This window comes from Chionomys nivalis, chromosome 17 (assembly GCF_950005125.1).
Source record: "Chionomys nivalis chromosome 17, mChiNiv1.1, whole genome shotgun sequence".
In the NCBI taxonomy this organism is placed as follows: domain Eukaryota; kingdom Metazoa; phylum Chordata; class Mammalia; order Rodentia; family Cricetidae; genus Chionomys; species Chionomys nivalis.
The window spans coordinates 35,508,348-35,530,162 of record NC_080102.1 but is presented as its reverse complement, the minus strand read 5'-3'; the positions used below and the strand labels follow the sequence as shown (position 1 = coordinate 35,530,162).

Below are 21,815 nucleotides of genomic sequence, written 5' to 3'. Positions count from 1 at the left end.
CTGCTACCCTGGATGAGGAAAACTCACGGAATACAAGAACCTTGAGCTCATAAAATTCCTAAGCAGAAAGAGCAGGACCTGAGTCCAGCTGGAGCCCATAGGCCCAAGTCTCACAAACGTAGTCTTGCTGGGATCCAGGTCATGACACAGGAGGATACGTGTTCAATAGAAAACTTGGCCTATCCCATCTTCTGCTCAGGGGCAGAGAAAACAGACTGGGCCAGGCTGAGGCCCTGGACTGACTGACAGCAGAGGTGGGTGAAACTGTCCACCCTGCCTGCTGCCTGCTCCCCTCCCAGAGGGAACAACCCCCTGCTGCTACTCACATCCACCACACAATAATGGAGAACACAAGATTGCCCCAGCCCCACACACATACGCAAAGGCTGCTGCTGCTATGACCACAGGCCAGAGAGGCCTTACAGCAGGCTCTAAGATGCCTGCTCTGGATCTGGAGCCTGCTCTGCCTTCCATCCGTGGTCATGGGGCGTCACTGTTTCTGCCTGAAATCTGCCCCTATTCTTCATAGGAGAGGCCTAGTCTTCCAGTGAGAAGGGATCAGCTACCTACCTTCATGTCATCCAGGTTGGCTGGCAGGGCTCCTGGTTTGCCAGCCAGTGCAGTGCTGTTCTGCCGTGCCAGCCCACTGGGCCCTGGGGTGCCTGAGCTGGAACTGCTGCTGGTGGAAAGGCTGCGTGATGGGGTGGGGGCACCACTTCCGGGAGTCTCGCCTGCTGGCCTGAGGCAGGACAGAAATAAACAGCTTCAGTACCCCCTAGTTTCTGCAGGCAGTGGCCATGTGCAAAACCTCAGGGACCGTGTTCCTACTTGGGAGGGGCAGGCAGGATGGCCTGGTAGTTGTAGTGCTGCTGCTGCTGCTGCTGCTGCTGCTGGTTGAGGATCTGCAGCTGCAGGAAGAGCTGCTGCTGCTGCAGGATCTTGGCGTAGGAGGAGTCCATGGCGGGCGCCCCCTTGTCCGGCTTTTGGTCTGGGGGGATGTACTGGTGGTACTTGAGCTTCTTCACCTTTGGCTTCAGCTCCTTGGCCTTCTTGCTGCGCTGTGACTTCTCGCTGGCAGATTTTGGTTGGCTTTGCTGAGGGGACACAAGACAGTGTCTTCAGGGGCCACCCCAAGGAGAAACAGCCTAGCCCCATGCCCAGCATCTTCTGAGGAGGCACCCACTCCTACTCTGATACCGTCTCTGTCCTAAAAGACATGGCAGGCTGGAGAAAACACCAACCAGACGGATCTGCACAAGTGTCACCATGACCCTGAGCAACATAAAAACTGAGCTGAGCAGCATGGCTGTGCTCCAGAGCCCCACCTAGGAAGGAAGTGTCAGAAGACACTTGCCCAAGGCTGCACAGTGACCTTGTTCTTGATACAGCCCAGGATGCCACAATCTTCTGTTTGTGCCCCATAGGCTCCTGGATGGCATAACTTTAGGGCCTGGATGATCAGAGGATTCAGGTCAGGGGGCAATAACAAAATTCCTGCCCTTTAGGCAGGTTGAGATAGATGAAGGCAAGTTATCAGTGTCAGAGAGGACACTGGGAGCCTAGAAATTTCTGAGCAGATAAAGGTGACGGGTAGAAGATGATGCAGAGATCAGATGGACTGATCAAAGGAAGGTCTGGGCAGAGGCGGCCACACGGACATGCGGCAATGAGGAGCTAGGCTCTTGGGGACCAGGAAGATGTCTGGTCTTGCCACTGTGTCTGATGAGACCACAGGGCCAGCAGAACATTGAGTGGATGGCCATGGGCATCCAGACTGAAAAGAGGTGGCCAAGGATAGTCTCATCCTAAGGGAGGAGTCAGGGAAAAGATAAAGAAGGAAAGCCAGGACCTGGGAGAGGATGGTGCAGTTAATCTACTGCTGGCACCAGGAGTCAAACCACAAGCCAGTCAAGAGCAAGCACAGGCCAGCGTGTGGTCAGAAAAGGCCATGTGACATGAAGAGGGAGAGAAGCTGGGAACCTCTGGGATACCACGGGCTGTAAAAGGAGACCGTGCAGGTCTCAGAGCAGTGCCTGCTGAAGAGGCCAGTGTGGGGGCATCAAGGACTACTGCAGAGGAACAGGAGGGCCCTAGCCAATTGAGCACTCAGTGAATACCAGAAGAGAAGAACCTGGACAGTTCCTGGGCTGCGAGCCATCAGTACCTCCCACACTCAGGCTAATGGAGAAGGCTGTGGGAGTTGCCATGTTGGTATACGGTGTGTATGGGGAGGGGCCAGAGAGAGGGAGCAGAAAGGACAGATGACACTACTGGGGCGTTGTAGGTGGCTCTGACGTTGACCTCTGTGCACACAAGGCCGGCAAGCTGAACCATGGGCTTCCTGTAACCCCTACTCCCTAAGGGGCTTCAAGGGAGGCTAAAAACACGGAGACTACAGGGCCAGTGGCATGATCCCCAGCACACCCTGCTGAGGTCAGTCACCTGTGGCACAGACTCACTGCTTCAGGAGGCAGAAGATGGAGCCCTCAGGCACAAATGACTGGCTTACTGTGCTTGCCATGGGCTGAACATGGTGCCCCTGCTGAATGTTAGAGCTGAATTCTCCACTATGAGGTATGACGAGGATGGTGGCTTAACTTGTATGTAGAGGGGGCCTCAGTAACTACGAATACATAAGGTCATCATAGGATGGAGCCCCCATGACTTGGACACTGAGCTCCGCTACCATGGATTAGTGTGTTAAGCCAAGAAAAAAATAAACCCTTTAAAGAAAAAAAAATTACAGCTGGGCAGTGGTAGGACGCACCTTTAATCCCAGCACTCGGAAGGTAGAGGCAGGTAAATCTCTGAGTTTGAGGCCAGCCTGGTCTACAGAGCAAGTTCTAGGACAGCCAGGGCTACACAGAGAAACCCTGTCTCAAAAAACCAAAAACGAAGCCGGGCGGTGGTGGCGCATGCCTTTAATCCCAGCACTCGGGAGGCAGAGGCAGGCGGATCTCTGTGAGTTTGAGTCCAGCCTGGTCTACAAGAGCTAGTTCCAGGACAGGAACCAAAAGCTACGGAGAAACCCTGTCTCGAAAAATCCAAAAAAAAAAAAAAAACATTAACTGTGTGCACAAACATCACGGTGTGCATGTGAAAGCCAGAAGGGAGCCTGTGCTTTCCTCCCGCCATGTGAGTGGGCCGGGGGATCACACTCAGGATGTGAGGCTAGTGGCAAGCGCCTTTACCCTGGCCCAAGCCTCTTTATGTCCAGGCTAAGATGGTGTCAGTGGGCCCATGGCAGCACAGAGATCAGAAGAAATTCCCACATCACCTTAGGCTGGGTCCTTGGCCCTGGAAGATGTGCACACACACACACCCCTTGCAGTTCTCACAACTAGAATGACATCACAGCAGGACTTCAAAACACAGGGAAGGGAGGATCACTACTGGCAGAAGTACCTTAATGAGTGTGGGGGCAGGCTTGGCGGTAGGGACGGTTCCATTGGTGAGGCTGGGGGGCAGCAGAGGTGGGGGAGGCAGAGGAGGCTGCTCTGTCAGGAAAAGCGTCTCTCCAGGATCCGGACCCACTGGGAGCTGAGAAAGAACCTGAGAGGGAGGTGAGAAGTGAGGACCCTGGCACCCCCAAATGGAGTGTACTTAACCTGCCCTTCCATCCTTGTGGTTGGAGGACAAAGGGGTGAGTGGCAACCAGGGGGATGATACAAGGAACAAAGCCAGGCTGGTAGGGAGAGAACGAGAGAGGGCCGTCAGAGGTGGCCGCACATCACTGAACTGAGCGCACGTGGACCAGCAGGCAGCGAAGAGTGGGTGGCCCGGGGAGACCGAGACTCCAGTCCTGCCTCTCTTTATGCTCAGGCTGCTAGACTTAGGGTCCACTGCTGACCCCCACACACCTAACCCTCAGGCACAGTAGGAACTGCCCATCTTGCCCAGGACAGAGGCCTGGCTCTGGGCAGCCTCAGCAAAGGTGAACTCACCTGAGTGGGTGATGTGGAGGTGGCACTGGGCAGTGGCTCGTTGACTCGGGGCTCCAGGGGTGATGGCACTGAGCTCTGGGACTCATGGCTGGCAGGTTGCTCAGGGGATAAGGCGTCACTGCTGTCCTCGTCAAAGGAGGAGCTGTCTGCGACCTTCGGGTAATTCACCTGGCCCACTGAAACACAAAGCCGCGCCGTGTGAGACTGCTGCAGCCAGGCACAGGGACCCAGCTGGGTCCGAGAGGCACAGTAAAGGGAACCCAGTGACCGGCCTGCCTTGGTACAGAGCTCAGACAGTCAGCATTCCAAAACAGGCTTGCCAGAAGCTGCCTAGGTTACTAACAGGTGAAGGAAAGCCTTTATTTTTGGCCTTGTGTTTTGTTCTCTCCAATTCTCACGGTCCACGCAGTAAAGGGCATGGACCTGCTGCTCAGAGGTCACGGTGACAAGTGAGCACAACTCCTCCTTAGGGCGCCAAAAAGGCCATAACAGTCTAAGGTTCTGAGGCTACAGAGGGAGGCTCCCTGGAAAGGGACACCTACCTCACTGATACCCCAGCTCAGAGGAAGTGCGACCCCCTTCAAAGGCCTGTGAACCGAAGACCTGGCGCCTGGGCAGCAAAGGTGCCAGGAGAGTCTGCTGCCATCTTGTCCCTGACTGGCCCTGAGCCATATTCTGACAGAGCTTACTGACACAGGGCAGAAGCAGGGACAAGAGCCCCAGTGTGGGAATCACAGTGGCAGTGAAGGGGCGGAAACGAAGGCTAGGAGGATGTGTCAAGAAACATGTCACAACCACTGCCTCTACAGCCAGGGGAAGAGGTGGGGACCCAGATGAAAAAGAGGAAGAAGCCCACAACCTCTTCCTCCCCAGCCGTAACCTGAGGCTTTCTACACCCAAGGGACTGAGGAGGAACACCTAAGTTTCTCCCTCACCAGCGGGCTGTGCTGATGGGCTAGGAAGGTGGGGCTTGCCCTTCTATCCCTCACCTGTCCCTGCACTTCATGCCAATCCTACATTTTTCTTACTCCCAGCAAGGGACCAATTCAGAGACAGCAGCCAGGTGGAGCCAAGGACGTGACAATGATGCTCCAGGCAAGAGAGACTATAACTCACACTGATCTGGGCCTATCCTGAAGAGAGCCACCAGCCATGCAGAGAGGACGGAGCTGAACAGATACTCTTCTGAAAGGGCAGGCTGAGGACAGACACCCAGGTCTGAGGGAGGGAGTTGCCTAAAGAGACAGTGGACATGTGCGTGCAATGGGCATGAATGTGTGGGTGAACACTAACCAGGCTCTCAACAGCCCCTCCACTGCTGTCTGAGACAAGCATGGGCCTCCCCTGAATGCCTCCTCACATCTGGTGAATTCCATGTGTCTAGTCTCAAGCCTCCTCACCAATAATGGCTTCCTTCAAGCTGGACTCCACAGGCAAGATGTTCTTCTCCACCAGTTCCATGGGGCCAGGCCTCTGTGCAATCTTTTCATTGAGGTCGTCGGCCAGCCTGGCTCTCTTCAGCTTCAGCTGCTTCGCCTGGAGAGAAGGCTCAGCCGAGGTCTCTACCGTGGGAGAGAAGGGGGCTTAGAAAGATGGAAGGACGGTCCTGGTCCTGCCGTGGGACCTCCAGAGCAGTGGGAGCAGACACAGCAGAGTGAAATGCATGTCCAGGCAGAGGAGGGTAAGCTGGCCTCCAGTGTCACAGGACGAGGGCCAGGCCAGCCCCGAGGAGAGTTGAGCTGCACAGCCAGAGGAACGCCAGATAAGGGACAGCTCCTGCTCCACTTCGGCCTGGGCCACTGAGGCAAACTGTTCTTTGTTTGGGCTCTCGGTGACTTCAGTTGCAAAATGTGGGGTTCTGACTTGAGAAGGTCTTTTCCAGGCTCCCACTGACACCAAACTTAGCAAACAACGAGTGGGCATGTGTGTGCCACTCTCTAGAACCCAAGCCTTTCCTTTGCTAAAATTACAGAAAGTAGGTGTGGCTGGGCCGGCTGTCGTGTATCTAGATGAGTGTGCCTGCCATCACAGGAGCTCAGGTAAAAGCCAGTGAGTGCGTGAGCAAGCAAGTGAATCAAACAGTGAAGTGCACCTTTTAGAAGCGAGATGGGCTCTGCCCCACCAGTGGATGGTGGACCCAAGAGAGGGCTCAGGTCAACCTGGGTGAATGAGTCCATGCTTCTCACACCTCCAAAACCAGTGGCAGCCATGTAACTGTGTCTGAGTGTGAAGCCAACAGCAGAAAGCGGGAAGGCACAAGAGCATAATGAAAATGGGGTCAGGCGGGGAAGAACCTCCAACCTCACACACCTTCCAGAATGTGCATTCTGACCAGTTCCGATCTCTCCGGCCGGGAACGGATCTTCCGTTTCAGATAGTCTTCGGTCTATGGAAAAACACCAATAAACTTATGCATGAACAGGACCACAAAACATGCTTTTGCTGTAGTGGCTGCTGCTATTCACTTTAGCAGCGTGGTGACTGCAGGGTCCTGAGGTCCGCAAGGGGAGGCATGAGTCTAAACACAGCCTCCAGGTGCGCCTGTGTAGTCCCTTCTCAAGCCTCTATGTGGTTAAAACTGTTTTCTCATTTTTCCAGACAGGGTTTCTCTGTGTAGCCCTGGCTATCCTAGAACTTGCTCTGTAGACCAGGCTGGCCTCAAACTCACAGAGATCCGCCTGCCTCTGCCTCCTGAGTGCTGGGATTAAAGGCGTGTGCCACCACCACTGGCTAAAACTTATTACTTATACTACACAAGTAATTAAAATTAGAAAACAAGCCGGGCGGTGGTGGCGCATGCCTTTAATCCCAGCACTCGGGAGGCAGGTGGATCTCTGTGAGTTTGAGGCCAACCTGGTCTATAAGAACTAGTTCCAGGACAGGAACCAAAGCTACAGAGAAACCCTGCCTCGAAAAACAAAAAAACAAACAAAAATTAAAAAACAAGAAACAGTAACCAGCTTCAACAGAACTGTTCATGTTCATGTTTTGCCCCCATTATTCTTTCATGTAGTTTGATTCTGCAGAGCTGTAATCATTCTGGCTGTAATTTAATGTCCTGTTTCAAAAACCTTGCATTGCGTGATCTCAAGAGCATTTTCAATTCAGTCTGAATGACTGGAAATGCAATACTAATTTTGATACATGGTGTCAGAGCTCTAGTTCCTTAAAGTCCAATGTCCTCATTTCTGCATTTATTAGGCGCTGCAGAACTAAACCATTCCCTCAACAACCACTGAGCCCCTGCTGCTTGAGGCTAATGATAGTGTGTGTGACTGCAGAGCCCACACAGGTCACCTCTGCAACAACATCATTCAGCTTCTAAGTCACGAGAGAGGACAGGACAGGGCAGGCTAGATTAGCGTTAGAAGTCACTGTAGAGATCCGTCTGGTCCTCATGCTACTGGCTGCCATGGGCTCTGAGCGCATCAACTCATCTGCAGCAAGCAGAACCAGGTGCTGCACAGCTCTCACAGACGGCGGCCCTAGCAGTGGCCAGGGGGAATATAGCATTGGAAAGTCTGGAGGAACTCAGGCGGTGCTGGGAGCACCCACCAGAGAAGTCACATCTGTTCAAATACATCTCTTGTCTCTTGGGTACTAAGTCATAATAGCCTTAGTAACAAACAGTAAATCTATGAAGGATGCCCACTGGCTAGGGCCTGGCTACCTAGAAGTTACTAAGGAGGGACAACCAGAAAACAAGTCTGCTTCCGGTGCAGAAGGTAAAGAAAGGGCTTTGTGGCTGATGTCACTGAAGGCACTCCTGGGGCTGGAGAACACAAGCAGCTGACGGGGAAAGAACCAGTCACAACAGTGGGACATGTCTGAGAGCTCCTCTGAAACCTGAGGCTGCTGCAGCAACCAGGAATGGGCCTCCATAAGATGCTGTTGGCTTGGGGGTTACAGACATGAGGAGCAGTGACCAGCATCCCATAAGGCATCCCTAGGGAACACAAGATGACAGACAGTGCTGCCTCTTACTCAGATGCAAAAGTAGTTTTTCAAAGCTCTGAATTGGTATAATCGAGTAAAGCAAGTTATGCTGTGACCATGCCAATGTCCTCATTTTTCATATTTTAATTAAGACAGTTTAGTGTGGGCTTAAATATTAAACCTCTTATTGTAATTTTGAAGTCATTTGGGAACAGATGTGCAACACATGCACCTGTTATGTGAATATATTTACAATGTGTTAGATATATATATCTTCAGTTTGATCCCCAGGACCTACACAGAGAAAGGAGAGAGCCAGCTCCTGCAAACTGTTTTCTGACCTCCACACATTTGCCCGCACACGTGCACACACATACATACACACACACGAAACATAATAAAAGTCTGGGCTCCACAGACCCAGGCTTGAGTTCCAGCTTTATCACTTTCTAGCTGGACAGATCAGTTAGCTTCTGCTGCACCTAAACGAGGGCGGTGGCATCTAACTCCTGAGGGTCCTGTGTGGACAAAGAAGACATACACACAACCTCACACACAGCGGCATTCTGTAGGACAGTGCTGTCTAACCAGGTCCCACTGTTCTCTGCGCCTATCTGCCCTTTCTTCTTGCTGGGCCTTTTCTCTGGCTCCCATCAAATGGAAGAAAGTACAGTTTGTTACTGTTTCTCAGTACCCATGACCTCATTCTTCCTACTTGCTAACAGTTGATCATGATTTTCTAAAGAGAAAAGACGAGTCTCAGGAGCAAGTATATTAGTTTCTACGAATGGTGTGAGGTCCAGCAAGCCAAGGCCGGCAGCCCTCCAGGGGGAGCAGGAGGGGAAACATGAGCTGGTCACTTCCCCATCTCTACCCACACCAGGCACAGGACATTCCACAGGGGCCAGAGGGAACTGAAAGGGAAGAAGGATGCAGCCAAGGAGCTACCACAGGGAGTGTGCCCCACGGCTGCTGTAAAAGGGTATATGTGGATGTTGCCTGCTTTGGGGCAGATGGAGATGGAAGCTCACACAGCTGTGGGCAGTCTGCACATGGGTGACACTGGGCAGATCATCTACATGAGGCTCAGTGGACTTAATGGAGGGAGGTGAGTGGTCTTCAAGGCCAGGTTAGGGAGCTCCGATGACCTTCACAAGGCACTAAAGTCTACCAGGGCAGGTGGCTGGGGAGGATGAAACAGGAAAGGCCTGAGATTTCTAGCACTCAGAGCTATAAGGTGAGGGCTGCCCCCAAAGCTGTGCTAGACGCAGCTGGTGGGTGGTGACGGCGGTGTACTCTGGAGGTCTTCGGGGAGGGAGGGGAGCCTTACCCTGGCCCGTTCCAGACTCCTTCTCTGCTCATGAAATGCAGCTGGACTTTTCAAAGCTGTTGAGAAAAGAACCGGAGAAGGATTACTTTTAGAGGCTGAGGCTGGTTCAGCGCTAGAATGCCTACTTGGCACAGGCAAGGCCCTGGGCTCAGTCTTCAGCACTACCACCAAAACCCCAAACAAGCAGAATACGACGTGTGGTGACACATCACACACAACACTACAACTGCAGCAGAAATGGCACCTTAAACGGAAATGCCGTCCTGACACCTAAGGAAGCATGTGTCTTTACGGCTAGTCACTTTAAGACCCTGGTGGCAGCAATCCCTACTGGCTTCGCTTCGGTCAGCCCTACACTGCTCTTGGTCTCATCAGTTAAGCCTCTAAGATCGCCTAGTTCAGGCAGAAATGTGAGCGAATCCACCTTGCTTTTTAGTTTCATTAGGAACGGTGGCCAGCTGGGATAGTCAAAACCAACAAGGCCCATGTCTTCTCAGTGCTGTTTCTTTTCAGCTGCTATCAATGGCACTATTAAAATGAGCTCAGCTTCATCTTTGAGAACTAAAAAAATTTCAGTCATTGTTGGCAGGCCCTGTGAAGGGCCACACACACTACTGCTGATAGAAGGCTGGGCCCTATTTTGTGGACCTCAGCTTTTGTCTTCAATGGAAAGTTCAGCTGTAGGCCCTCTGCAAATGCACCCACCATGCACTCCAAGTCTATAGGTGACACACGACAATTTAAGAGACCGGGGAGGACAGGGAAGCATGTGGCTCACTTCACTAAGGAACAATGGTAGTAGGTGAAACTGTGGTCAGTTTCACTTCTGCTGCCCAAGCTGCAAACAGCTGTGAGACTGTGTGCAAAGATAACCTTCCAGGCTGCTGCCTGCGGTGGGGGGGTTAGGGTAGGAGCCGCTAAAAGTAGCAAGAGCACAGATAGGACCTATCCTGCCTGGCCTCTGTGCTTCCGCCCTCACTCCCTGGGGCTGGGCCTTCCAGGCATGCTTCAGAGCTCCAGCAGCATTTGGTTTAAAGACAGTTTACAAAATAGTAATAGCCGGGCAGTGGCGATGCACGTAATCCCAGCACTTGGGAAGCAGAGGCAGGCAGATCTCTGTGAGTTCTAGGCTGGCCTGGTCTACATAGCGAGTTCCAGGACAGCCAGGGCTACACAGAGAAACCCCTGTCTGGGGGGTTGTGGGGAAAAGTAATAATAACAAGAAAGAAAACTTCATTTTAAAGTTCAGAGAACCCTTCCATTTTCTGACAGCAGGGGGAGCTCTAGACTTAACAAATTTCAAGATCAACTAACCAGCACAGGTTCCCTCCTCAACCCACTCAGCTGGAGAATCCATTCCAGGGAACCACTGGGGTGCCCAGAGGGAAGGAAGCTGGCCCTGGCCCCTGGCTCCACTGTGCAAGGCTGTACCACAGCAAAACCGGCTTTCAGGGCCTGGAAGCAGAAGCCTGGCCTGAGAGTGATGGGCTAGCGCCCCCCCACCCCCAGCAGTTTTATTTGTAGGATAGAACACAGCACAAGTAAACACAGGGAAGCAAACGCTGTCCACCAGAATCCTAACAGTTGCTGAGCCTGTAGACCACACCCCCACAGCAGCACCCGGGTGCTGTCTGCTTCTTCCAGGGCTCACACAATTCCCCATTCTTTAAGTCCCAGGCACACAGACTCATTCAGTAAGCCACTGGGTGAATGAGAAGGGTGGTTCTAAGAGACCAGAGGTGGGACATGAGAGGGCTCCACAGCGCATCTTGAAACCTCCAGTTAACAACCAGGACCCAGCACTAGGGACAGGTTGAAGACAGGGAAAAGCTCCTGCATCGAGGGACCTGTGTCCCAGTACTGAATCCTAACAGCTACTCTGCCACGATGCACGGTGTGACTGACTTTTGGAGACCGAGACTCTGCCCACCTCCTGGAGCACTAAGATGCAAATCAGTGGAGCTGGAGGGGTGGCTTTGTAGCTAAGTGTTTGCTTATGTAGAGGACCTGGGCTCAGTTCTCAGAACCCACTTCAGGCGCCTCAAAATAGCCTGTAACTCCAGTTCCAGGGGATCCAATACTCCCCCTTCTAGTTTCTCAGGGCATCTGCATCTAGTCTAGTACACTTTACACACACGCACACACACATGTACACACACACAAACTCTATTTTAAAAGAGGCTGGGCATGATGGCACACACCTTTAATCCCAGCACTCAGGAGGTAGAGACAGGAGGATCTCTGTGAGTTCCAAGGCAGCTTGGTCTACAGAGTGAGCTCCAGGACAGCCAGGGTTCTGTAGAAAGACCCTGTCTTAAAACATGCAAACGGGTGAACCAAATCCGTATTGGCATGGCAGGGAGCACACATCCACAGCTCACATAAACACCACTACCGTCAACACTGTCACTGTGGCTGAGTCACTGGCTCGATGCTCTCAGGCTGGCTGGTTCTGGGCCCCAGCCATAGTTGATTATCTAAAGTCACTGCCACCCCAGGGGAAATGTACAACGCTCGCTTCTAGAAACACGTCTGGCAAGCACAGACACAGCTGGACACGGGATGGTGCGTGCTCTTCACATACCAACAACAGCTGCCCCCAGTGCAAGATGGAGAGAGGTGAAATGGCGGAATGGACATAGCTTCTGAGCCCACTGAGCTAATGGCACTTTTCCATACTAGCAAGAAAAACTAATATTTACTGAGTGCTTATATACAACGACAGGGATAGGCCCAGATTTTTTTTTCCAGATGTGGTCTTATTATGTAGCCCACACTAGACACAAACTCAGGATGATTCAACCTTTCAAATGCTGGATCATGAACATATACCCACATGCCCAGCTGTGAATTCAGATATTTTAACATGCTAGCTAGTCTAGTATATTCCCCAAGGAGGGCTGCAGAGAAAGGTCAGGAGTAGAGCATTTGTCACATACGTATAAGGACCTGAGTTCAAATCCTCAGCACCCATATAAAGGCAGGCACAGGAGCACATGTCAGTAACCCCAGTGCTCTTATGGCGAAGGGAGACACCAACCAGGAGAATCCCTGGGCGCCTGATGCATAGCAGCAGACAGTAAGGCATCTTGTCACTGGGTGAAAGGCAAGGCCAATGCTTGAGGTTGTCCTCCCATGTGTGCTCCTGCACACACAGGAACACATACACCTGGGGCAGGCAACGTCCCATTTATTTATTTATTTATTTATTCATTCATTCATTCATTCGTTTATTTATTTATTTATTTATTTTTGGTTTTTCAAGACAGGGTTTCTCTGTGGTTTTGGAGCCTGTCCTGGAACTAGCTCTTGTAGACCAGGCTGGTCTCAAACTCAGAGATCCGCCTGCCTCTGCCTCCCAAGTGCTGGGATTAAAGGCGTGCGCCACCACCACCCGGCTATTTATTTATTTATTTCGTTAGTTAGTTAGTTAGTTCTTCGAGACAGGGTTTCTTCTGTGTAGCTTTGGAGCCTATCCTAGAACTCACTCTGTAGACCAGGCTGGCCTCAAACTCACAGAAATCCGCCTGCCTCTGCCTCCCGAGTGCTGGGATTAAAGGTGTGCGCCACCACCACCAGTAAAGTTACAACTTGATTCTGTTAAAGAGAATTCTTTCTGCTTCTCTGACTTAGTTTCTCATCTTCTTCAAGAAACAGAGAAAAGAACCTGTCAGATGGCTCATAGTGGGGGTAGGGTGGTGACATGCCAATGCTGTGCCAATTAGATGTACTAGTTAGGGGCTGGAGAGATGGCTCAGCGGTTAAGAGCATTGCCTGCTCTTCCAAAGGTCCTGAGTTCAATTCCCAGCAACCACATGGTGGCTCACAACCATCTGTAATGAGGTCTGGTGCCCTCTTCTGGCCTGCAGACAGAATATTGTATACATAATAAAATAAAAAAAAATAGATGTACTAGTTAGATGTAGACCTGACTATGGGCTATGTGGAAAGGCAGGCTTGATCATAGCAGCAAGAGGTACAGGGGCACAGAAGAAGGGCTGATGGACCCCTCTGAGACTCCAGGGCTTTCAGACCTGGACAACTATAGTCTGAAAACCAGGGCTTGCTCTCCACGGAGTAGCCTTAGGTCTTAGACAGACTGGGGCACAGAACTGGGAGAATTTTTGTGCTGGACAAGGCTAGGGCTGGATATGAGAGATGACCGGAAATGACTACACTCTAGCCTCTGAGGACTGCTGGTCCAGTCTCATACAGCGATGCCAGCACTGGCTGAGGTGTAGTTGCCCACCAGTACCCACAGAGGGTGGATCCCATCCATCCAGGCCCTCTTCAGCCTCCCCTTATTCCTTCACCTAAACCTGACCAGCATGTTGGTTCCTGTCAGTCCTTGGGCGGGCTGTCTACCTAAGGCTGTGTTTCTCTCTCTTCATTCTGAATTCTACCCCCTGACAACAGGTCTGGCCATTTCAATAGCCGCTTCTTCCAGGCAGAAGGAGGAGAGAGCAATGGCTCCTCCTTTTGGCCTGTGAAGACTTCTAGCTAAGCATGTCCCAGGTTCGTGTGGGAGAGATCAGAACTGAGACAGCAAACAACCACTTCTGAGTCCCTGAGGTTTAAGGTTGGGCAACCCCTGTGTGCACCCAGCCAGCTCTGTTAAAGCACACTACAGAAGGTGGCTGGGTGACGGACATGTAAGACGATATAGGCAAAGCCCTGGGCTTTCTTCATACAGGATCAAGTAACCCTGGGGAGCCCGAATCAGCCTAGCTTCCATGCTAAGGAGACCCAGGGAAGTAGGGCAAAGCAGAAGAAAATGGGTTTTAAGGTCCTGGCCTTGGGTAGTTGAGAAGAACACTCTAAGTGTGCAGCCAGGTGGGATGTGCTCATGTGGACTTTGCTTCCCTCTTCCTTGCTGCCTGGAAGGCTTTGCCAGGAGGGTCCTGAACATCATTCCTCCCAACTTCCATATTCCCAGAACCCCAAGAAGGCAGTCTCTGAGAAGAGAAGTCCCCTAAGATTCATGCAAACACCAGAGCTGTTAAGAACACACAGTTCTGGGGCAGAGGGCAGTTTTCAATCCTTTCTCCACCCTGGGAATCTGGGGACACTACGAGCAAAGGCGAGGGTGCAGCTTGGACTGAGTAGGAAGAGAAACCTCAGACACAAGACGCACTGGCCAAGGGCTGTGGCATTCCTCATCACAGCTTCAGTCTCAGACTGGGCTCCGCCCCAGCTGGCTAGAAGCAGTTGCTTCTCTGGGCCTTCCTGCTAGCACCTGTTTTCTTCCTCCCTGACAAGCTTGCTGCCTTAAATAAGCACATTTGTGAATTAAGAAAATAACAGAGTTATGATTTCCATTTTCCCAAGAATATACCATCTGAGCATTTAAAGGAGGACTCGGCGCTGTGCTCACAGTGACTACCGGCTGTGTTCCTGAGCTGAAGCACCTTCTGGAACCAGTACCAGATTTACTTAAGCATTCTGGGCAAGTGAGCCTTCTAGGACAGGACAGGCATTTCTGGAAAAGCTTCTCGTCATAGACAGTTCTTAGTCAGCAAGCCCAATTCCTCATCCCCACAGACCCACCCACCCTGTGTCTGTCTGTGCACATGTGGGCCTTGGTCTCTCTACAGATGGTGATTGCACTCAGGAGAGGCATGTGGTAACTATCACCCATTAGCAGATCTTCCACAGCCAGCCTTTCTTGCTTGTGATGGTGAGGTTTCTAATTTTTATATTTATGGGTGTAACTGTGTATGTCTGTGCACTATGTGCATGCAGTGCTCTCGGAGGCCAGAAGAGGGCGCAGTATCCCTGGAACTGGGACTAATAGATGGTTGTGAGCTGCCATGAAGGTGCTGGAAGTTGAACCCAGGTCCTCTTCTCCAGCCCCTTTAATTTTTATTCTTTCTTCCTTCCTTTCTTTCCTCCATCCCTTCTCTCTTTTTTCTTTGAGACAGGGTTTCTTTGTATAGGGTTTTCCTGGAACTTGCTCTGTAGACCAGGCTGACCTCAAACTCAGAGATCCATCTGCCTTTGCCTCCTGAGTGCTGGGATTAAATGCAAGCACCACCACCACCCAACTTTAATTTTTATTCTTAAAAAACTACATTTTAAAATTTTTCTTTGTGTATCAGTTTGCTCCTTCTACCCTGTGAGTCCCAGGTCATCAGACTTGGTGGCAAATGCCTTCATCAATGGAGACATCTCCTAAGCCCTGGTGGTTAGTATTGTTAACTTGGAACAATCTAGAATCCCTTGGAAGAGAAATCTTACTGAGAGGCTGTGTAAGACAAGCTGGCCTGTGGGCACATCTGTGGGGCGTGGGGTACCCTGGTCATGGTAGCTGAGGTGGGAAGGCAGGGGATCCTGAGCTGTGAACTTCAAAGTGGAGAGAATGAGCTGAGCACAGGCATGCAAGCATGAAGGAACTCCTCTCTGCTTCATGACCGTGGATTCCGCGTGGCTCGCTGCTTTGGGCTTCAATCACAAACAATGGTGACTGTAGTCTGGCACTGTAAACTAAACGCCCTTTCTCCCTGAGAGCTCTAGCCATGGCTTTTTATGGTGTCATCACTTTCTCTAAGTCGGCAACAGGCAGAAGGAGACGTCAGCTTTAGTCACAGGCAAATAGAAAGAGGCACAGTCTCCTATTTTATTTCTTCTCCCTTTCTTGAAAAGGCCCCATGGAGGAAAAGGGGTCACTGGATGACCAAACTGCTCCCAGAGTAGGCAGAACCCTGCCGTGTCCCTGCCCCAGTACAAGAGTACAAGAACTCCTATCCCTCAAGGCCAACGAGAGGCGGATCCGTTGGCTTCCCCTCTGAGGGCGGCCGTGGAGGCCACTAGTTCACAGGAGCAGCTGCCATCAAGTCTTCAATCATCGGAACAGGCCTGTGCTCTACTTCCACTTGGGGGAGAACAGAGCAGCAATATTCTCCATGAAGGAAGTGTCAGAAACCATGAATTTCCCCAAGTATGATTCAAGACAAGGGCATTCCGGCAGAATTCAAGGACCTCTAGAATCCTGGGCTCCAAGAAGTCTTACCTTCGGTGGTTTGGCAATTTTAGTACCACAAAAACTTGAAAATCATTATTTCACTAGTCCAAAGAACAAAAAGAAGAAGGTGGGGTTCCAAATATGTTCATTCTCCACGCCTGAGTGATTAACGGAGTAACATGTGGAAGGACTTCACGAACTTTCTCAACAGTCTGCTTTGAGTTTTTAGCTCTGGGATATGAGGGCCATCTGCCAGCCCACTGATTGCCAAGGTTGACATTTCAACTCTGCTGACTTCATAGCTAAGGAGTTCTAATTTCTGGAGCTGTATTCCTGGGAGTCAAAGATTCAGGCTGGGTGGGGGAGCTCGGCAACAGAGTTTAGCACACGTGAAGTCCTGGACTGGATCCGAACAAAGTACTGACAAGTCAGGCTTTCTGCTGTTTTCCTCAGACCTGGCTAGACCTTAGTCTTGCTGAGCCGATCCTACCTCCTGCTGACAGGATTGCAGCGTGGTCTTCACACCTGGGTCTTCTCCCAGCAGGGGAAGAGCACAAAGCCCAGACAGAGGCAGGAACTAGAAAGGGACTCACATCCTACGGAAGGGCACAGGCTGGCCACGTCGCTGACAGTTCAAGGGCTGGCATGAGCATCAAGGAGATGATTCTGGGATTCTACACCCAGGCAGAGGAGGTTCACTCCAGGGCAAGGTAAACCCATTGGAGCAATTCTAGGGGCCTAGAAATCATGTAATAAATTGGAGGTGACTGCCTGGACAACTGTCCAGGCAGAGAATATGTAATATTCTTTGAGAAGCATCCATATAGCACAGAAGAAACTAAACACCCATGATTTAACACATGGTATCATGACAGAAGCAGAAAGCTGCCTTAGAGACTTCCAGCTTCCCAAAATGGTAGGTAGGCATGGACAGCAGCCTGGAAGGCCAACAAGTGACAGTCACTCTCATGCTATCTCCCCAAATGTGACGTCCTGACCTCACCAATCATAGGACTTCAACTGGATACTGTTTGTTTCAATTGAATCCTCTTCCTTTGCTTATGTAGCAGAGGATGATCAATCTTGAGCTCCTGCCCCACCCTGTCTGCTGAGAGCTAGGATGACAGGGATGTGCTACCATACTGGCTTATGTGCTGCTGGGGTCTGGACCCAGGGCTTCATGCATGGCAGGCAAGCACTCTACCATGTGAGCCTCACCCCAGCCCCTTCAACTACTTTCAGACTTGAAAATTCCTGTGTGGGTAAGTACCACTATAAACTGTTTCCTTCAGGAATCAATAACAGGTCTAGAGCCAGAAAAGTTGGGCTGGATCTGTCTCTGTTTCTAAGCGGCAGCGAGAGCAAGGGCAAGTCATGTGACTTCTGAGGCTTCTGTCCTCATCCACAAACAGCAGCTACACTTACGACCACACCCAGTGATTATTAGCATTGAATGAAGTGAAAGTATTCTGCCATCCGCTAAACTGGGTTAAGACTAAGGCACTGTTCCTGTGCAGTCTCCTCCCTGCCTGCTCTCTGGGAAGAAACAGCTCGTGCAAGAAGCAACGTTGAGCACTGGCTGTGCCCGACCTCCACTCTTTGTCCCTCTGTTCAGCCGACACACCACGCCTACCAAAATATCTGCAACAAAGACCACTGATCAGAAAGTCGTGTCAACAGCTCTAGGGCCTGAATATGATAACTAGAACCAGAACCAAGTCCACGAGAACTGAAGACAGCTTGAGTAGAGAAGGGACCACACATCTAGGGCAAGCAAGATCCAAACTAAAAGTCATGAGCACTCAACACATATCCTGTTTCGGTATGCAGGTTTAACACCACCCTTGTTTTGGTACTTGGCTGTCACCCCAACCCAGACCAACTACCAAGAATATAGACAGAGGGGTGCAAGTGATGGCTCAGTCAGTAAAGTCTTCTGAAAACATAAATTCAACCCTCTAGAATATATATATATATATGTTTTAAAGCTAGATACAGTGGTACATGCTTGTAACCCCAGGGTCTCCACACACATACTTCACCCATACACACACATAGAAAGGATGAATGCAGGAAGCAGAGATCTGAGGTACAGCTGCTCAATCCACCAGTGGTGGGAAAGGCCAAAGCTAGGGGAGGGGGTATACAGATTAGTACACACAGATGTCAAAGATATGGTACACTAAGGGTTAAAACACCAGGGCCAAACACTTTGAATCTGGTTGCTATGGCATTTGTGAGTATTTCCCAGAGGTCCATGTGTTAAAGACTTAGTCCTTAGCCCATGCTTCTACCAGGAAGTGATAAACCCTTTAGAACGGTACAGCTTTGAAAAAGATAAGGATAGTGGGACACCCCCCCATCCCTTTCCTTCCTTCACTCCCCAGCTGTATGAAGTGAACAACAGCTACACTGTACATGCATGTGTGCTTCATTGTGCATGTATGTGCATTTCACTGCGCAGCAGGAACTGCACAGCTTCACTTTACTTCACCATGGCATACTCTCTCCCCACAGGCCGATCATGTATTACAATCTCAAAAAACATGGCAGAAGACACAGATTAGGTTCCTACCACTGGCTTGGTGGCTTACAACCACTGTACCTCCAGTTCCAGGAGATCTGATGCCCTTCTGGGTACATGTGATGCAGACATGCATGGAGGCAAACATACATACATTAAAAGAAACTGTGAGCAAAACTAACATTTTGTAAATTGATTATTTCATGTTTTTTGTTACAGTGACAGAAGTGCCTGTGAGCACTGCAAACTGAACCCAGGTCCTCTGCAAGAACAGTAAGCATTCTTAACCACTCGGTCATCTCTCTGGTCCCTTTTAAAGCTTTTTTCTTTTACGTTTTATATATTTTGTGTATTGTGGGGTGGATGTACACATCATGGCACATGTGTAAAAGTTAAAGGGCAACTCTCTGGGTGTCTCTGCTTCTCCCATGTGGGTCTTGGAGATGAAACACAGGTGGTCAGGATGTGCCTTTACCCAACGAGCCATCTTGCTGGCCCTTTACCTTCTTTTTAAGAACTGTCTCGTTAATCCTCGACCTTAATGACTGGGCTAGACTGGCCAGCAAGTCCCAGGGATCCTCCAGTACCACCTCCCCAGGCTAGATTTGTAGGCACATGTCACCACAGTCAATTTGTTTTGTTTTGTTTTTTAGAGACAGGGTTTCTCTGTGTAGCCTGGCTGCATGGCCAGCTGTTTAAGAGTGTCATGTCCTAATGGTTGCGACTAGTGTTTACACGTGACTTTTGCAGCATTCTGCAGCTAGACTTCAGACTGGCCTATGATTCTAGCACATCCCCCTTCCTCGGTAAAGTCCAAAATAGTTAAGAAAAAAGAGAAAGACTCAGGCATGATGGCAAGCAAGCATTTGGGAAGCTGAGAGAGGATGATCTGAATGTTGGAAAGGAGCCTCAAAACACACTCACACAGGCACAAAAAGACACCCCAAAATGATCACTTTTTCTGAATATTCCTTAGTCTTCTATCTGGATAAGCTGTAAATCATCTTCATCCTCTTCCGGAAGAATCTAAGTCATCACATCATCAGATGCACCTGGCTCCGTTTGTCACACCATGATTTCTGTCTTTCATCCATGTGTGGTGCTGAGGACGAACCTCGACCTCAGGATGCTGGGCTGTAGAATTAGCAAAGTAGCCACCCCGATGGCCTCACAATCGCCTGTTTCCTTTACTGTCTTCCGGGTTTTTGCTGAGACAGGTTCTCAGATGCGGTCCAGACTGGCCTGAAATGCATTATGTAGACCAAGTGTGCATCACAGTACCCCGCTCACTTATTACCTTGCAAAATGTTGTCCTTTATATGGATACACCTCAGATAATAAGAACAAATTATGGAGAGCAACTACCTTCCTGTTGTTTTGAAAAGGTAAAATTGTATAAAATCTCCATTGAAAAGATTACTTGGAAGCCCATCGTGACAGCACACACCTTTGATCCCAGCAGTAGGGAGGCAGAGGCGGGCAGATCTTTACAAGTTTGAGGCCAGCCTGGTCACATAGCAATTGGTAAGCCAAAGTTACATGTCAGTGCCACTTTTCACAAAACAAAGAGATGGTCTGTCAGGAAATGGCACTTGCTGCTAAACCAGACGACCAGAGCCTGATCCTTGGGACACACATGGGAGGTGAGAACCAACTCCCTCAAGCCTTCCAACCTCCCTGCCTGACTACCTTGTGACACAAACAAACTACCCCCCACATACACTCACTCACACAATAAATAATTTTTGTTTTGTTTTTGAGACAGATCTCTACATAGCTATGGCTACCCTGGAACTTGCTCTGTAGACTAGGCTGGCCTCTAACTCACAGAGAGCTACCTGCCTCTGCCTCCCAAGTGCTGGGATTAAAGGCGTGTGCCTGGTCAATAAATAAATAAATGTTAATAGCTCAACAAAGCTTGTCCTTGGTTTTTTTTTTTTGTTTGTTTGTTTGTTTGTTTAGATTCAGGCACAACACACAGTGAACTCCACACTCCTATTTTAGGGCTTGTGAGCAACGAGCCCAAGAAGGAGACTCTATGACAGTCACTGTTGATGAGGCACACACATGCTGGGAGAGCAGAAGAGAGACAAGGACTCCGATGTCCATCAAGACTGAAACATGAAACCCCCAGGAGCCATGGGCCCAGTCGGCCTTCCTGAGACAAAGAAAAGCATTCCAGGGACCACATGCCCACATGCCTAACACAATTTTCCCTGGACTTCAAATCTAGGGACCAGTCCAACTCATTCCAGAAATACACAACTTACCAGTGTTTATAAAAACAAAACAAGGAAAAAAACCACAAAAATCAGAGCTGCAACTACAGTTAAACATTTCCACATTTCTGTGGAAAGGACACATCAACTCATGGGGGTCTTTGCTTTAACCAAGAAGAAGAAGATGAGGAGCTGGAGCAGGAGGGAGGAAGGGAAAGAAAAGGGTGGGGGAGATAACGAAAGGACAGGAAAGTCTCTTTCCTGCCGCAATCCCTCTGTGTTTGAAAGGGCAGATGGGCTGCGCTGAGGCTCTCAGAGCAAGTGTCTGGAGGCAGGCGGAGCCTGGGGCAACCAGAACTAGAATTGGCAAAGGTGTGTTGGGGGTAGATCTTGGCCAAACCACTAGTTAACATGAGTAGTAATTCAGAGACTAAAACACACACCTCCTAGCAGCTTCCAGATGGACTTGAGCAAATGAAGACAATGGAAGCCTAAGACAAGGGTTTGTTCCTCCTTGACCTGACACGAAGGCACTAATCTATGAAGTTTCTGCTGAGACAGAACATCCCCGACAATGTCATCCTTTGCTGAAAACAAACAGCGTTTTCAGGCTGGTGATTTGGCATTAAGAGCATTTGCTCTTTTTGCAGAGGACTCTGGTTTGATTCCCAGCACCCACATGGTCAGCATCACAACTGCCTGCCACTTCAATTCAGGGAATCCTGGTGCTTTCTTCTGACCTTTGTGGGCACCAGGCATGAATGTGGTCCACTTACATACATGCATGTAAAGCACTAATACATAGTAAAATAAATAAATGTAAAAAACAAACATGTACACCTTTGAATAAGCAAACATTTCCCAGAGACCTACAACTTTCTTTTGTCACCTTAATCTTTAG

The 21,815-nt window shown here is 50.1% G+C and overlaps 1 protein-coding gene across 2 annotated transcripts in view; it reads right to left on the bottom strand.

The window, feature by feature from the left end:
• Mrtfa (myocardin related transcription factor A) overlaps positions 1-21,815 on the bottom strand; it is a 100,294-nt gene that overhangs the window by 5,506 nt on the left and 72,973 nt on the right. The window contains exons 3-9 of one of the 2 annotated variants that reach the window (XM_057791410.1): positions 9,211-9,266; positions 6,255-6,330; positions 5,345-5,506; positions 3,945-4,120; positions 3,406-3,552; positions 829-1,094; positions 571-739 (exon numbers count right to left, since the gene is read on the bottom strand). In XM_057791410.1, the coding sequence (XP_057647393.1) occupies positions 571-739; positions 829-1,094; positions 3,406-3,552; positions 3,945-4,120; positions 5,345-5,506; positions 6,255-6,330; positions 9,211-9,266 (1,052 nt within the window). The remainder of the gene's footprint in view (positions 1-570; positions 740-828; positions 1,095-3,405; positions 3,553-3,944; positions 4,121-5,344; positions 5,507-6,254; positions 6,331-9,210; positions 9,267-21,815) is intronic. The other variant, XM_057791411.1, reaches the window with a different exon arrangement.